Here is an 18,698-nt window from a genome sequence, read left to right as displayed (position 1 = left end):
CAGGCGACAATTTGCATATTAGTATTTTATTATATAGGATGTTGTTGCTGCTGCTTCTGTTTTTATATATTCAACATTAATTTAATTAATAATTGTGTTTAGTGCTAAAATATATTTATATTAGATGACTTCACAAATGTAAATTTGTTACTTAACTTTAGCTTAATACTCTCCAGGTTCATTCATGCTATCACAAAAGGTAAGATTACCTTCTCTCTTTTTATTTTTTGGCTGGGTAGTATTCCATTGTATAAAGGTACCACAGCTTTTTTATTTGCTCATCTACTGATGGGCACCTGGACGATTTTCAAATCTTCACTATTGTATATAACATTGCAATGTGCACATATTTTTTTTTCAAATCAGTATTTCAGATGTCTTTGGATGTATTCTCAGAAGTGGAATCGCTGGGTCATAAGGCAGTTTTATTTTTAATTTTTTGAGGAAACTCCATAGTGTTTTTCATAGTGGCTGCACCAATCAGCACCCACCAGAACTCTTAACCCTTTGCAGTCGTATTAAATTTGGACATGGGTGTCATACTGGTCAGAATTAATTTCCATTGAAAGAGCAGTGATACATAACATGCAAGATTATGAAGGATAAACAAGATTTATTAATTCTTTTTTGGAACTACGTCACTACTAGCAGAATCACTACAAACGTTATCACTTTCTACGTCAGAGTCACTATTCAAGGTGCCAAAATAAAACTCGTCATCGTTACTTTCAGATTCGCAGTACACTTCTTTCGGTAACTTTCTTTTTGCCAATTTGGAGTATTATTTTGAAATATCTTAACAAGCGAGAATGCCTAATTACAGTTAAATGGAATCTGTAAAGCTTTATTTGAAATTCTGCTAAGTATCTCCGAAGCTTGTCGATTCCTTCACTCTCAAAAGGCGACTGACTCGCCACGGTGTTTTGCATGGCGAATGTGGAACGACCACGTTTGTTTATATTGATTTTCGATATCTCCGATTTGTCGGGGCAATGTTTTGGTTCGTGACAAGGTCACTTAGACACTTAGAGCTTTCAGAGAAATTATGCACTGATACATGAATGAATAGAGTTAAGATTCGTACGGTTCCTTGCTGTGGTGGCTGAGAGCAGCCATTCGACCGGAACGGTAAAAAAGCTTTGGTGGCTGAGAGTAGACAAACGACCGCAAAGGGTTAAATATGGAAGGTATACATATGTATAGATGCATGCAATGAAGTTATTAATAACAGAATAAAAATAAATTTAAATTAAACTAAATGTCCAAAAATAAATGAATAGCTGAGAACATTTTTGATAATCATGTGATGTGGAAATATGTAGTTAATTAAAAATGAAATCCATAAGGAATTAATAACAACAGTGGAGAATGCTGTGTCAAAATATACAAAATTAAAAATGAAATATGATATTAAATGAGAAGAGATACAAAAGCTTTCTTAATTCAGAAGGAAATGGAGCAGGGACTATGGATTGGTCATGCTCATTGGAACCCTCGTGCTTCTTTGAGGAACTTTACTACTCTGAGCTAGGTCACTGCACTTCCCTGAGTATCAGTTTTCTCATGGAAACTGGGACTAACTATCCTATTAGATGGCTCTGATAATTTGGGGAAAAAGTGAAAACTAAATAGCACATCGTAGTTCATCAATAAATAGTGATAGTTCTGTTTATTATTGTGTTATTCAACATCTCTGTTGCAACAACTAGAAGAAAAAACATTGAAATGCTTGTTGCCTTGGGAACTGGGAAAATGGGTATACATTTTCTCTGTTCCCTGCTTTCTGCATTCCAAAAGTTATCTGTAATGGGGAAATATTATTTGGAAATACTATTTTATGATATTAAATAAACTTTTAAATATTCCTTTTTACAGTATATGTCAGTGATGGTGAATCTATGACACGTGTGTCAGAGGTGACATGCGAACTCATTCTTTTGGTTGATTTTTCTTTGTTAAATGGCATTTAAATATATGAAATAAATATCAAAAATATAAGTCTTTGTTTTACTATGGTTGAAAATATCAAAAAATTTCTATTTGTGACACGGCACCAGAGTTAAGCTAGGGTTTTTCAAAATGCTGACACTCTGAGCTCAAAAGGTTCGCCATCACTGGTATATGTGAATATGCTACTCACTGTGTCTATGAGCAGGCATTAGGTGGTAACCTAACTGTGGACAGAATAATTCAATGGTCTAGTCATCTGAACACACCTGCATTCTCCTGATAGATCAACCATATTGCTCATCTTTATAGGTATGAGTCACATTTTTGTTGGTATTTTTCTTGAAACAAATTGGTATAATATAGAAAAGTAATCAATTAAGGCCATTATAATCTATTTAAATGTGAGAAAAATGTATTCAAAATGTCTAAAAAAGGAATGCAACCAAATTTCAACAAAAGACAGCTAGGATAATGACATGATTAAAACAACTGCTACTTTTTAAATTTTTACTTACTTATGTATATGAACACGTAGCACTGATTATGTGTGAGACCTTGTTCTAAAACTTTGCACATATTAACTGTGTTTAATATACTATATTAAATGACTATTAATCTCATGTTTATTAAAACCTAGGATGTAGATACTATTATTATCTCTAGTTAAAATATGAGGAAACTGAGGCTCCAAGAGGTTAAGTATCTTGTATATACAATTAGTAAATTATAGGGCTGAGACTTAAACCCAGGGAATTGGGTTCCAAATGCCATGCCATTAACAATAAGCTGAACTTCCTCATACTATAAAATACTTTAAATTTTAGAATTAAAATAGCCACCATTGCTCCTTTACATTGCATATGTTTAAGCTATTTTCTTGAGTTCCTATAACAACATTAAGAACCAAAGGATCTAAAATAGATTTCTTTTTTTAAAGTTCTGCTTAAATGTCCAATAACCAAACTGGAAATTTGTACACATGATGAATACTTACTTGTAATAAAACTAGTGTTAACACTTGTATTAATTTCCTGCTTGGCGGATTAGATAACTTTAAATAAGATTTCTAACCTTTATTTCTTTAATTTGTGAAATACATATTTCAATGTTATAGCACTGAAAGCCATGTGTTATTAAAATGTATTATTTTGTCGTGCACCTCATATTAATTCACCAGAAAAGAGGAGCTATTGTTATTGTACTTGCGTTAATGCTGAGCTTGGTCACCATTTTCATTGTTGTAATTTAAATGGTCATCTTTTTTTATTTTTCCCTGGCATGGGAAGTGTTACTGCACAGAGGCACATCACAGGATGGATAATGGCTGTTATATGCTCAGTGATCCTAATAATGGGGGGAAATAGAATGTTCTCTGATAGTTCTCAGAATTGGAAACCGACTGAATTTCACTTAGGAAATAGCAAGTTCTCATTATAGGTGACATTCTCTAAAAGTATATAACGACTAGAGTATCTGCCCTGAATCCTGGGAATATATGTTAAATGAGATCCACAAGAGTAAAAACTACCCTATTTTGTGCAAAGTGGAGAGGTCACATATAAATCATTTTTTTAATTTAAGATGCCAAGAACATCTCTCCTCAACCTACTGAATTACATTGAATGTCTCACTTCCTTTTTATATATGTGAAAATATTGGAAAAGCTGGAAAGTGTCATGTGCCTTCCTATCCTATGAATTTGTGAGGGGTCATGTTAAAGTGGGCAAATCAGACAGTCAGTTAATAAATGAAATACATTGATCCTATTTTGAAGGAGGGGAATGATGTAATACAGAGACCCAGGCCATTTTTCATGGTCCAATTTATTTAAACTACTTTCAACATAAAAATTACAGTTCCTACAAAATCCTTAACAGCCTAGGGAATATATATATCCTATCTAATAAAAGAGAAACATGGTAATTAGCGTACGGCCGCTACCCTTTCCATTGGCTAATCAGGGTGATATGCAAATTAACTGCCAGCCAAGATGGCGGCCAGCAGCCAGGCAGCTGGAAGCGAACATGAGGCTTGCTTGCTTCAGTGACGGAGGACTCCAACGTTCCCCGCCTGCCTTGCCAGTCTCTGAGCTTGCAGTTTGAAACATTGTAAAAAATATAGTAGCTAAACAAAACCCCAGAAACCAGCATTCAGCGAGCCGGGATCACAGAGCTGGAGTTGATACAGAGTTTCGATTATAGAACCCAAACAAACCAGATACCTGCCTCCAGCAGCGGAGGCCTAAGAGCTGGAGCCAGAGCTAAAGCTGGCCCAGAATAAAAAAGAAAAAGAAAAAAAGGACAGGATGGAAGTTTCAGTCACACGCCAGCCTGAAAACAGCCCTCAGCCCCTCACCCAGGCTGGCCAGGCACCCCAGTGGGGACCCCCACCCTGAAGGGTGTGTGACCAGCTGCAAACAGCCATCATCTCCTCATCCAGGCTGGCCAGGCACCCCAGTGGGGACCCCCACCCTGATCCAGGACACCCTTCAGGGCAAACCAGCCAGCCCCCACCCATGCACCAGGCCTCTGTTCTATATAGTAAAAGGGTAATATGCCTCCCAGCACAGGGATCGGCAGAGCCCCGAGGCCATCCGGCACCAGGATCAGCATGACAGGGGGCAGTGCCCAAATCCCCTGATCGCCCTGCAGCTCTGTGTGTGACAAGGAGCGGGGTCACAACCTCCCTGTCTGCCCTGCTCTGTTCCTGACAGGGGAAGGCGCCCCAACCCCCTGATCAGCTCTGCTCTGTGTGTGACAGGGTGCGGCGCCCCAACTCCCCCCCCCCAACGGGGTCTGCTCTGTGTGTGACTGGGTAGAGCCATAACCTCCCCATTGGCCCTGCCCTGAGTGTGAGAGTGGTGGCGACCCAACCCCCTGATCGGCCCTACTCTGTGGGTGATAGAGGGCGGCAGCGCCCAAACCCCCCCTCCCCCCCCCCCGCCCATGGGCCCTGCTCTGTGTGATGGGGTAGAGCCATCACTTCCCCATCTGCCCTGCCCTGAGTGTGAAAGGTGGCGGTGCCCCAACTCCCCTATCGGCCCTACTCTGTGAGTGACAGGGGTGAGTTCCTCAACCCCCTGATGGGCCCTGCTCTGTGTGTGACAGTGGGGAGCTTCCCAACCCCCTGATTGACCCTGCTCTGCGCGTAACAGGGTACGGAGCCCCAACCCCCCTGATGGGCCCTGATCTGTGTGTGAGAGGGGGGAGCTCCCCAACCAACCCCCTGATTGGCCCTGCTCTGTGCGTGACTGGGGGGAGCTCCCCAACCCCCTGATTGACCCTGCTCTGTGTGTGACAGGGGGGAGCTCCCCAACCCCAATTGACCCTGCTCTGTGCGCGACAGGGTACGGAGCCTCAACCCCCTGATGGACCCTGCTCTGTGCGTGACAGGGTACGGAGCCCCAACCCCCCTGATGGGCCCTGCTCTGTGAGTGACAAGGGGCAGCGCCACAACCCCCTGATTGGCCCTGCTCTGTGCGTGACAGGGGGTGGAGCCGCAGCCTTCCCATCGACCCTGCCTTGAGTGTGACAGGGGGCGGTGCCCCAACCCCCCAATCAGCCCTACCCTGAGCGTGACTGAGGGTGGCATCGCAACCTCCCAATCCGCCCTGCTCTGTGCATGACAGGGGGCGGCGCCCCAACTCTCCAATCGGCCCTGCTCTGAGCCTGACCAGGGGCTGCACCTAGGGATTGGGCCTGCCCTCTGCCACCTGGGAGCAGGCCTAAGCCAGCAGGTCGTTATCTCCCAAGGGGTCCCAGACTGCAAGAGGGCACAGGCTGGGCTGAGGGATCCTCCCTTCCCCCGAGTGCACAAATTTTTGTGCAACGGGCCTCTAGTATATATATAAAAGCCTAAGTGACTGAACAACGGAATGACCAAAGGACCGGTTGCTATGACACGCACTACTGACCACCGGGGGAAGACACTCAATGCAGGAGCTGCCCCCTGGTGGTCAGTGCACACCCACAGCCAACCTCCAGTGGCCAGTCCCCCCCATCAGCCCCAACTGTCTGGCTGGCCAACCTCCTGCGGTCCCTCCTCCCCACTGGCCAACTTCCCTCGGTCCCTTCCCCAGGATGGCTAATCTCCCGCAGTCCCTCCCCACACCCAGCCACACACCCCCATCCGCCCTCATCACTGGCCAGGCCGAGGGATCCCACCAGTGCACAAATTTGTACACTTGGCCTCTAGTATGTACACATTTTGCCTGCATAAAAATAAAAACTGATCCTATCTTGTAAGTGTTTGTACTCCACATGGTGGTTTATTACTAGGTTCTCCTCCACGCTGAAGTGAGTTTATAAAGAAGAATATCTTTTTTCATTATACCAGTAGCCCATTGCTGGTCAGACTCATTATTTCTTGACTATTTTCAATTTAGTTAAATCCAATATATTTATGGAATGCCTCTTAAGTACAACAATGATAATCTTTATTTTCCCTGTGATATCCTCATACTTTGCGGATTTGTAGGATGAAAGGAGTACAGGAGTTAAGGGTGATAAGGAAGGATTAAATGGCTGCTCACATATTCCAGGGTATGTAGAAGCTCCCATGTAACAAAGAAGGATCAATTATATATGAAAATTGAAATGGAGAAATTGAAAGTATCTGGGAGGAGAACTAGATTCAATCAGACTACATCAGAGATATGGCACAGGAAATTTTATAGATAAGGACATTTTGATGGGAGAAATAGTATCAAGGGAGAATCAAGACCAACTACCCAAGAAGGATGAGGGATAACCATGGAATTTATGGACCATAGAGGTGGGTATTTTTAGTTAAGTCTAGCAGGAGATAATATAACATGAATTCAAATAAGGCTTGAAGTGTGGTCCATAAGACAGAAATACCAGTGAAGTGGAAGATCTGCTTAATCTGCACTGAAAGAGGGAGAAAGGAGAAAATGTACCCTCTAAAGGAAAGAGCTTGTCAACTAAGAATCCTATGTCTCACATAAAAATATGCTAATGAAAAGAGAACATTATTTGCACTGGAATAAGTTTTCCATAAGTTATGACACATATCATAATGGGGAAGCATCAGGCAAGAGGTCTAAAAATATGAGCTGAAGTTACACCAAATGGCCATGGCATCCCAGGAGAGAGAGAGAGAGAGAGAGAGAGAGAGAGAGAGAGAGAGAGAGAGAGAGAGAGAGAGAGAGAGAGAGAAGAAAAAGAAATGTGAGACAGATTTACGATCGAAGATGAAGTGGAGGAAATAAAATCACAAAACCAATATGAAGATTACTATTGCACCAAGATGTGGAATACATGGGCGAGGTAGCAGACATGTTCATGTGACCCCAGTTCTCTTAAAATGGATAAACTCAAGCAGGTGATTTATCCTTTCTCTTACTTACACTCTTCTTTCTTCTCCCAATATAATACACAGCGACTGCTTGGGGGCTAACCTAAGTGTGCCCTGGGTGTTTTCCTCTAATTTACTAATCACCCTTAGGTAAGAGATTCAAACTCCCCAAAGTATCTTTCACTGAGGCAATAGCAATGACTGAAAATGTGGGGATTTGGTATAAAACCCTTAATTTCTTATTTATTTGTTCATTTATTCATTAAATTGATCAGGGTGACACTGGTCAACATGAACATATAGGTTTCAGGTGTGGGTTTCTATGTTAGAAGATCTGTATATTGCACCATGTGTCCACTGCCCAGGGTCACATCTTCTCCTGTCACCTTATATTAGGACTCTCTTCTCCCACCCCCCCCTTCCCTCTGGCAACTACCATGCTGTTGTTTTTGTTCATGAGTTTCAGTTTTATGCATGAAATCATATGTAAAACCCTTAATTTCTAAGATTTCTCAACATCTATGTGAAATAAATAAAAAGGGAAAGAAAAAATCCTGAACTAATTAAAATAAAGGCTTGAACCACTCTCATCATACAATATACATAAAATATTAGTAACTGTTAAATTACAAAAGCTATTTTACAGTTCAAACATTATATGATGGAGGTGAAAATACTTTCTGGGTGGTTAATTCATAACAATCACTTACCTTGCGGCTGACGACTAGGATGGTATATCTGAAGGTCAAATGGCTGTGCACTGGTTTTCTGAATCACACTGACATTCTGCCCTGTCCACTTATTGGCTTTGGACAATGTGTTGGTCCTCCAGTCAGTCCAATAGACCTCACTCCCATACAGAGACACAGCAAAGGGATGAGAAAGGTATTCGTGACCACGGATGATTTCTATCATTCCTGTTCCATCATAGAGGGCTGAATAAATAGCATCTGACCTACAGAAAGGTAAATACTTCAGTAGTTTATCAAAACTCACTCAAATAGTATAGTGGTGTGATTTTATTTTTTAGATAAATGATGAAAATATTTTTGTGAGCCTGTATCTAATTTGTGCCAGGAAAAAAAAAAGCCATCATAACAAAAACAAACAAAAGCCACCAATTGCCAGAAAATCACCGTTATAATAAAACCAAACAAAAATCACCACCTATTTCAATGTTGTGTATACATCATGCATGAATATTAGAAAACGTTTTGGATATGTAAATATTGTCTGAGGAAGGTAACAGAAAATACAGGACAAAGATTATTTTTTAAACCTGGCATCTGTCCAAACTATCCTTTTTTCAAAGTGGTCCACAGTTAGTCCATTAGGCCACGCCCCAGTTTTCATGTCTTTGTAGATGGTTTTTCTCCCAGCACCACTCATCGAGGCAGATTCAATGCGAGGAAAATTGGCATCCCAATCTGTCCAGAAGAGAATTCTGAAGAAGAAGAGAATGCTATTGTTTCAGTCGTTCATTTCACAAATGCTTATTTAAAGCCTGCTATATAAGCACTGGCGAGGTAAACGGACACATGAAGAAAATGATGCATTGTCTACCCTCCTGGGGTTTAGAGTCCAGTGGAGGAGATAGACTAAATAAACACACGAATACATAAATATGTGATTACAGCTTCTAAATATTTTAAAGAAAGTTTGTTATTAGAACAGCAGGTGAATAAGCTACTTAGAGACGGCGGTCAAGGAAAAATGCACTTAGAGGAGGTGATGGTTACACAGAAAGATGAGGAGGGCAGGAAAAGAGCATTCCAAGGAAAATAAACAGCAGATATAAAGGCAGTAATGGGGGAGAGGGGTGTGGTCAACTTGAACAGAAATAAGGCCAATGTATCAGAAATATGGTGAGTGAGGACCAAAGGAAAAGAAGATAAAGTTGAGGGTGATTTTATGGGTCTTCTGGGTTAAGACAATTATTTGGAATTTTATTGAAAAGGAATATGAAGCACAATTAGGCAGAGAGAAACATGATATTATATATAAATGGATTATAGTGAGACAAGGGTTTGCTATGTCAGGTGGTTATTTCAAAAGATTAGTCAAAGATGATATTGGTTTGGATGGAGTATGGTGGTAACATGATGAAAAAATAAGTGGATTCAAAACACATTTTGAAGGTAGAATTGCCAGGCCTTGCTGATGATTGAATATAGGATCTGAGGTGAGAATGGGCTCATAGGTTTTTTTTTGTTTTAGCAAACTCAGAGTGAGAATAGGGAGAGGGCATGCAAGAAATCCATTGAGTGATATGGGGAAAATGATGAGAAACCGATTTTAAGAGCTGGTAATTGAGTGTGGATGGTGTGGATAGCAATCACAAATTTAGTTTTGATGTTTTTGGTGGTGAGATTTAAAGGCAACAAGAGAGACATGTCCAGGAATCTGTATGATATGCCAGGGAGAATGTCAGAGAAGAAGTCATGAGTGTGGAAGTCATCAGCATGGAGATGATATTTAGATTCATACAATTGGAAAAGATCATATAACAGATGATCTAAAAAAAAAGAGATAGAAATCATATACATTGATATATACAAGTATATGCTTGTTACAATACATGTTTTTAAGTTAAAGACCATTACTTTTTGTTTAACCAAATACTAAGTGTAACTCTAGAAATTCATGGTACAGAAACAGTTCCACACAATAGGCATTCAGTGCTATGTGTCATAGATTTTATTTTTAAAGCTATCACATAATGGATGGTTTATGTTTAATTGACAGTGGCCTAAACTGCTTATGCAAGTTTCTATAGTTTTTATATAACATGGGCACATAGCAGTTCCACATCATTACAATAGCTAATATTGTTTTGAGAGCTTACTACATGCTACCTATTATTTTTAGCTTTATAGAGATTATCTCATTTCCTTGACCCTGAGGCCATGGCTAGTTATCAGTGTTTTACAGATGAGAAAACAAGCTTAGAGAAGTTAAATTACCTGATCAGGGTTACATAGCTAGCAAGTGGCAGATGGAGACTGGGAACTAGACAGCCTAATTTATATCCTTATTATAATATATATATGATTATTGATTTCAGAGAGAAAGAGAGAGGGAGAGAGACATCAATAATGAGAGAATCATTGATTGCCTGCCTCTTGCATGCCCCACATTGGGGATTGGGCCCGAAACCCAATGATGTGCCCTTACTGGGAACTGTGACCTCCTGGTTCATAGGTCATCACTCAACCACTGAGCCATGCTGGCCGGGCTATGTTCTTAGGCTTTTAACATCTAACTCTTTAATGCCATTAAATAAAATAACAAAGGAAAAGCATCTAGTGCAGGGTCAGAGCATGGCTAGTTGCTTTCTCTACTTTGGTAGTAGAGCCCAATGGGTAGCATGGAGATTTGGTAAAGGAGGGCACAAAGGACCAGAGGTAAACTGACAGTCCAGTAAATTTTCTTATTATTAGTTCTGAACACATTTTGGTGAGAAATGGTAAAATTATTGGTAAGAAAATTTGTTATAATTGCACACATTTGCTATTTTTCAATTCTTCCATTGTTTTAATTGATCCTTATTTGATAGATTACCTTGAAAAATAAAACAATACTCTGGAACAAAATTTAGAATCCAATTAAATCCATCTTCTTATTAAAAAGTTATGATGACTATATAAGGAAATGTTGAGTGATATAAAACCATTTTGCCTTCAATTTATGAGAAGCATTTGGTCTCTTTTAGAATATAAGAATTAAAAATTTGAAATGATTAGAGGGCAATTGAAAATGTTATATAATCAATTTAGTAAGTATATGTGCTAAAAGAGTGTGGTGAACAGCGAAGGAAGATATGGACCTTGACAGGAATGGAAGTTCAAGAAATGTCATTAAATGATGTGTCAATGCTGAATTATGGCAATGTATATGTTTTTCTGTCAGACAAACTTGCAATCAAGGTTGGGATCTGTCACTCCAGTATAATTAATCTCAGACTCCATCATCTCTTCTGTAAATGATAAAGTATAACAGTCACAATTGTTGGGATCATTTCATGAGGTGATGGATGTAAAAAATTTATTGAACAAGATGGCTAGCACATAGAAAATAGTTGTGTTTGTACAAGCAAAAACATGCACATATTCATAGAGAATATTTTAGAAGATAAAACTTCATTCTCTCTAAACTGTTAAAGAAATGAGGAGAGAATTTTAAATAATGCTAATGTCAAAGTTTAAATGTTACAATAGCATGTATATGAACCAGATTCACTTTATAAAGTAACCATGAGTCAAAGCCATGAGAAAAGAATTCAGAGGAGTAGGTCACAAGATTTGGTTTATATTATAGCATGAATCTCAAATAATGAGTTTATATATATTTTTAATAAATTTAGTTTCATGGGTAGCTTTAGGAGATTCCACAACCCTGGTGGTGGGACCATATGCACAAAACAACATCCAAATTATTCATTGTTTAACCACCAAATATTTGAATAAATTAATTAAACTGCTGTGAAATAAATGTAAACATTATTATACCAGGACAATGTATTTATATTGAAGTTTTGTGAAGGAGTTTATTATGCAATTCCTTTTAATTTGTGTAGTTGAACATTTTTATAATAAAGATTTAAAAGTGAGAATAACTAAAAATTAAATACATAGATACTTTTTAAAAAATGTAATAGAGGACATTTATAAAATCTTCCAGATGAGAATTTTATTTCTGAAAAGACTAATGTTTAAAGATAGAATCGTTTTGTGTGAAAAAATACTAATCTAGAAATATAAGCATAAACTAACTTATAAGCAACATATATACAGAAAAAAATAGATATATAAATATAGGTAGATCCAAAAATATGTTTCCAGTTAAAATGGAAGAAAAGTTAATTCATATGAAGCTGGTAGGCTATTTAATTAAGTAGTTGAAAGTTTTATCTTAAAAACAATGAATATAAAATGAATTATATGTTTCTCTGCAAATTTACTTTTCCATGCACACATCTTTTCAGTGACACAAGTTGTTGTTAGCTTTCCTTTAAACTTGGTATTCAAAAAGTAATAGTTAAAATAAAATATAGCACCAATCAAATTTATGGTGATATCTTGATAAACAAGGTAAAGTAGAGAGACTTTGCAAAATTGAAAAATAATAGTAAAAATAATCGCTAAAACTAGCAGAGTGAATTTGAGAGTCATAGGTACTCTGTGTACCCGTGGATAAGCTACCACCAGATCTAGACAATGGAGATCCAGTGTCTCCCTTGTAACTTTCTACCTGAAAAAAGTCTGCCTTATGTGGGTATGGCAACCCCAACGTATGTATCAGCAGCCCTACAAATCTGCGTGCTCTCTGTGTAACTTTACCAAAAAAAAGGCACTGTAGTCTTGTAAACAAATGTTTCCAGGGGACTAAAGAAAATATGGTTTGGGACAGTTTTCAGCACTCTAAAATGAGTGAGCCCTTCATATTTTTTTTACTAAATATAGCCACATTAAATTCTTCTCTTGTAGTGGTCACTATGACACTAATCTTTCATCAATTCGAGTGAGAAATTTCCAACACTTTTTATAAAATAACATGTTCTAGAATTAGTTCCCCTAAAAGTATTCTTAATCTTGCCATATTTCAGTTTACAATCAATTTAAAAAGTTGATTTCAAGGATCATTGTTTCATAAAATTCTAGGCATTCTTGTGTATATTCTACGGAGTGGTATTTCAAGAGAATATTTTTCCCATATTTCTTTTTATTGTTAAATTGTGTCAGAATTTCAATGATTGCACTATTTCTTCACATATACAAAGACTGAATATCCTTTTATACAGGACATATGGAAATGTTGAGCCACATTGCTTTTAAAAAAGAGACTACAGTCTACTGACTCTACAGTTCCTGCATTCATGGGTTAGTCTGTATCAGAATTAAATTAGGCCAATAGACCATGAACAAATTGTACCATCACAGGCATGAAAAGGCCATTATCATCTATCAAGCTGCAGAAGGTGAAAATAAATGATCTTGGCAAAAAAGGAGGTTACTTATCTATACTGTAGGTCTACTTAAACCAATGATGCTTTTATTAGCTTTAAGAACACTCCCAGATAAAATGAAAATTTTATTTAGATGTCTTATTAATCTTCCCAATTATTATATCTGCTTTCAGCAATTGCAATTGTTATAGCAGAGTCCAGTTATTCTGACAAAGGAATACTAAATGCCAGAGGTGGAGCAGGAAGACGCCACACAGTTACGCAAGAATAAGGGCAACGGAAGTTTGAGCACTGAAGTGAGTGCTGCTTGATGTATTCTGAAGTCCCTGGTGCTTATCTATACTAATAAAAGGGCAATATGCTAATTAGACCAGGAGACCTTCTGGGAGACTTTCCAGACGTCCTTCCGAACAAAGCCAAGGTGGTGGGGCCGAGGCAGAGGTGGTTAGGAATGAGCAGGTGGGGGGGGGGAGGTGGGGAAGTTGGGGGCAAGCAGGCTGGTGGGGGGGAAGTTAGGGGTGATCAGGCAGGCAGGCAGGCAGGCGAGTGGTTAGGTGCCAGTAGTCCCAGATTGCAAGAGGGATGTACGACTGCTGGTTAAGGCCTGATCCCTGTGGAGTCCCAGATTGGAGAGGGTGCAGGCCAGGCTGAGGGAGAACACCCCCCGTACACATATTTCGTGCACCAGGCCACTAGTTACTCCCTAATAATGTGCTTGATGCTTAAAGATATTCATGTACTCACTCAGGTCACCTTAGAAATAAGAATATTCCCTTAAAAATGAATCAATTAAAAAATATCTCCTCCCTAGGACTCCCAATTTGCTACCTTGGAATAACTTGTCACTTGAGATACTGAGTTAAACTCAGAATACAGCAAAGCTGTAGCATGATAAAAAATATGCCTTATAATATAAAATAAATACCAGTGGATTCTATGCTTAGGATGCAGAGTAGTTGATTAAGAACATTTCTTTTATGATATCTGTAAAATAGGTCACAAAGACCTTCATTGCTATAGGAACTTTATGTGATGTAAATGTGTTTTATGGGGCTAATGTAATAGCCTGATTTTTTCTCAGTCGTGCTGAGGAAGCAAAGTGACTGGTTGCAACCATTTTTTTTTTTAATTTTTACTATAAACAAAATTTATAGTATTAGTTCTTCTTTTATTGCAGAGTTCCCATTTTAAGGTATATCCTTGAGTTCCTATAAGTTAGATGTAAATAGTCTATTCACATGTATGCAGTAATTTAATAAGCATAATTATATATACCAAGAGTATAAGTTTTTATAGACTTGGAAGCAACTTTGTTTGCCATTGGAAAGCTTATGATTGAGTAGAAAAGATAACAGTATTTATATAAATCATATTTCCTAAAAAGTTATCCAGTGTATTTATCCTAAAACAAAATATTTCAAAATATGTTTGAATGTTTTTGGGATTCCTATCACTTTTGGTTCACAGCTTCTTTGCATATTTTGTGAATAATTTGAGAAATAGAGGGACACTGTATGTTTATTTTTTAATATGTTAATAGCACAAATTATTTTCCAGTGTTGCTTTTTATGTGCTTAGCTTGCCTTAGCAGTTAAGTGTGTGGGTGTGCTTAATTTTACTATGGTCTCAGCCTACCTTATGAAAGGTCCAATGTTTAAAGAGATTTTTGTACTTTTTACCAAAATATTTGATGACCTGAAATGTTTTAATATTTGTACTATCTTTTAAAATTTAATTGCTACAACTGAGCTTTAAAAGGTATTTATAGAAACCTCATATCATAATTGTATCAGTCCTCTATAAAATACTTTTAACAATAAAAATCCTATCATATCAAAACACTCAAGCCTGTCAACCTTCCACTTCATCCCTAGACTTAATAAATTAGTACAATCATCAGAACTTTGAAATTTTTGTCATTTATACCAGAAAAAAATAATTATAAGTGTTATTTCTTCACGCATTTGTTTTTATTTTGGTACTACTGTAGTTATCTTAATTAGCTTCACACTTTCAAAAGGCATCAACTTTCTCTGAGGTATTATCAGGTTTTTCCTACTCACAGGCTAGCTCTGTTCTATCTTTCAATGTTGGAGAATATTTTCTCCTGAAGGTCCCTTTATCTGACTGCAATAGTGTCTGATATTTTCCCTTAAATGGTATCTGGGGGTTCTGTGTCCTTTGTGTTTGTTTTTGTTTTCTCCTCTCAGGTTGGAAATTCTTCAAACAAACTGAGATGAATAAGTCTATCCTAAGTGTTGTCAGTTCAAAGTTGTAGAAAATGAAGTTTTAACTCCCAGCTTTAATGTTTTGTTTGGTCATATACTTTTAAAACTTCCATCCGCCTATTTTGTTTGTTTTTCTCTGTGTGCCAATTGGAATTTAGGAGGCATGCACCGTTTCCCTATTGTGTTGGTATAAATGCTAAACCTACGACTCTCTCTAAGATATCGCTTTCCCCTTATCCAGAAAGTTTCTTGTGCAGATAAGGTGCTGGTACAAGTTAGGTACAATAGGTGCAGATTTCACCCCAGTAGCTGTTACACTGAGGGTATAGCCTTTGCTGACAAGAAACCTTTATGGGAAGCAAACGCTCAGGATCAGCAATCCATTTGTAACCTCAGAAATAGTCTTTAAAAAAAGGGGGAATTTCTCATTAAACAGCACATTTGTTTCTGGTGAATTAATTGTTATTATAGGAGGCAAGGCATGGAATGGGCAAAGTGTAAACTGAGAACTAGAGAAGTACTCCCAAGCTAAAAGATATAGTTACGGCTCTGCTCATTGCTGCCAGATCTCCCTAGTTTTCAAAAGAAGTCAGAAATCCACAGCTGTATGCAAACTCTCTCAATATTTTAAGTTTTGGCAACTAATTCAAGTATATTTTAAAACACTGTAGAAGAGAAAGCAAACACATCAATGAGGTTTGCCAGTTTGGAACCCTGCTGCAGCCAGGCTGCTTTGCCCCTTTAATTTCTGTGTCTGCAGTGAGGAGAAGAAACATAAACAAACAAACTTCCCAATCTACTGTTCCCTGGTCTTTGGCATCAACCAGATCACAAGCCAGTCAGTGCAGCCAGGAAGCTGGGGAAACACAAAGCTCCCTTCTCCCTCTTCTGCATCTCATGAACTGGCCAACTCCCAGTCCCATTGCTGCTCCCTGGACTTTGTACTATTTAAAGGTACAGAGCCCCAAGTAGTGTTTTTTCTACTACCCTTTAGACTTGACAATGGTTTTGAACTTAAAAAATAATGATCAAGAAAATAAATAACAGTAATAAAGTGTTTTCACATACATCAGTTATTATTCTCTCCCACTTATTTACTACCTTCTCAAAACAACCTAATGGTAAATATATATATACTATTCTCTCTGATTCACAAACAAGAAAACTAAAATCTAAGTGAAGACCATACACTTGAGTAGCTTCTCCAGAGAATACGTGACTGGAACCCTCATTTTCTGGCTCCAAATCCAGTGCCTCCCTTCCGCTGTCTCACAGAAGAACACACAGGAAACAGAGGGGAAATGACCTGAGTTACTCCACATCCAACCTTGTTTTCCAGAATCATGTGCCTTATCTTTCAAATGTCCCAACAGCCAACATCTCACCAATGGGCTCCTTCAAGCTTGTTCTAATTTTCTTTTAAACTGACTCCAAGTACATACACGACAAATAAAGGGTGAGGTGGTTAACATCTGTGACTGTTTGGATCAAAGACTATGATTTGCAACCATTAGACACAACTACAGTATTTTGGGCAGGTCAAAGAGAATGTCACTAAATCATTGCTTCAAAGAGTTACAATAGCTCTCAACAGGCCTACCTAATGCCCTTACTTTAAAAATTTATATCTTCTAAAAAGTATCTATATAAAAACCTATAATCAAATTCAAGGTAATAAAGTAATATATACAGTATATAAATTTACATATATCAAAAATAAAAATTACATATATGTATAATTATATATATAGGCATCCATACTACACACACATACACACATGCACGAAATAAGCACTTTGAACTCATAAGTTATGAGATAACTGAACTTGACATTAATGTGAAAGTTTATATTTTTATGCCAAAGTGGACGTATGAAAGACAAACTTCTTTACCCATATCTTGGGTCCAAAGCAATAGCCCTGGGGTGTTCCATGGCCCCTGCTATTAGTGTCGTTCTTAAGGAACCATCAAGTTTGGCCACTTCAATTTGGTCCAGATTGCTGTCTATCCAGTATATGTTGCCTGCTATCCAGTCAACCGTCAGTCCTTCCGGGGTTGCTAGGCCGTGCTCTACAACCACTTCAATTGCACTCACACCTACAACAGAAGGGAAATCAACACTTGTACTCACTTAAGAAACAGGTTAAGCATAAAGGAAAAGGACTACTTATTAGCTCTATAATGTACTTAAACATTATGTTAACTCCGAGAGCTAGAGTGCAAAAGTAATACTTGGCACAAAGGAAATGAAACAGGTCCCGAATTTAGAATTACTGTTTTTTCCCACCAGAAATTTTTAATTTCTTATGTGCCTTCAGTGACAGCAGAATAGCCTTCTAAAGCTACTAACAATACTTAGGTTACAAAAATGTTATTTCTTGTTCCTGACTTTTTAGGCAGAACAAGGTATATTGGGAATAATAATGATGCACTGGTTAAAATCAGTGCACTTTAATTTAAATGTTGACCCTCATGGTAGAATAAAGGAAAAAGTTCACCTGGGGCACCAACATCATAGTTAATCAGCACCCACTATTTTATTTATTTATTTACTTATTTATTTTGAAATAATTCTTTATTGTTGAAAGTACTACATATGTCCCTTTTTTCCCCCCTTGAGTCCTACAGCCCACCCCTGCTCCTCACCCCAGGCTTTCAGCACCCTACTGTCTGTGTCCATGGGTTATGCATATATGCATACAAAGTCTTTGGTTGATTACCTCCCACCCACACACCCTGCCTTCCCTCTGAGATTCCACTCTCTGTTCCATGCTTCGAGTCTCTGGATCCACTTCGTTCATCAGTTTACTTTGTTACTAGCACCCACTATTTTTAGAAGCATGACAGATATGAGAGCTTTTACTGCATTTAACCTGAACAGAGATAAGCTCCAAATCATATTCTCTTTACCCCCATCCCTAGGCCATAAGATTTGCAAGATATTACACATTTGCAAATAACGGAAGAAGGCATTAGTGTGGTGTAAATAAAAATAAGTAATTTGATAATGTCCACCAATACTCTTATTTATCCACTCCTTAGCTTCTTTCACAATTTAAATGGAATATTTTAAAAACACCTTTGCCTCATAGGATAACTCTTCATAGTTTATGACATTACCAGTGATTGTAGTTAGAAATTTTAAGTGTCTTTTAAAAACAATTAACCATCTAATGCCATAGATCTAAATCCATCATTTGAATATTTATGCTTAAATATTACCATTTTTCCCAAAGTGC

The 18,698-nt window shown here is 38.1% G+C and overlaps 1 protein-coding gene across 1 annotated transcript in view; it reads right to left on the bottom strand.

The window, feature by feature from the left end:
* The window catches only part of LRP1B (LDL receptor related protein 1B), a 924,684-nt gene that overhangs the window by 595,410 nt on the left and 310,576 nt on the right, over nt 1-18,698 (bottom strand). Inside the window, exons 21-23 of the mRNA XM_059704885.1 lie at nt 17,352-17,556; nt 8,546-8,710; nt 7,977-8,221 (exon numbers count right to left, since the gene is read on the bottom strand). Coding sequence (XP_059560868.1) covers nt 7,977-8,221; nt 8,546-8,710; nt 17,352-17,556 — 615 coding nt within the window. The remainder of the gene's footprint in view (nt 1-7,976; nt 8,222-8,545; nt 8,711-17,351; nt 17,557-18,698) is intronic.

Source organism: Myotis daubentonii, chromosome 7 (genome assembly GCF_963259705.1).
Source record: "Myotis daubentonii chromosome 7, mMyoDau2.1, whole genome shotgun sequence".
NCBI lineage: Eukaryota > Metazoa > Chordata > Mammalia > Chiroptera > Vespertilionidae > Myotis > Myotis daubentonii.
The sequence above is the reverse complement of the archived record's forward strand: the minus strand, read 5'-3'. Positions and strand labels throughout refer to the sequence as shown.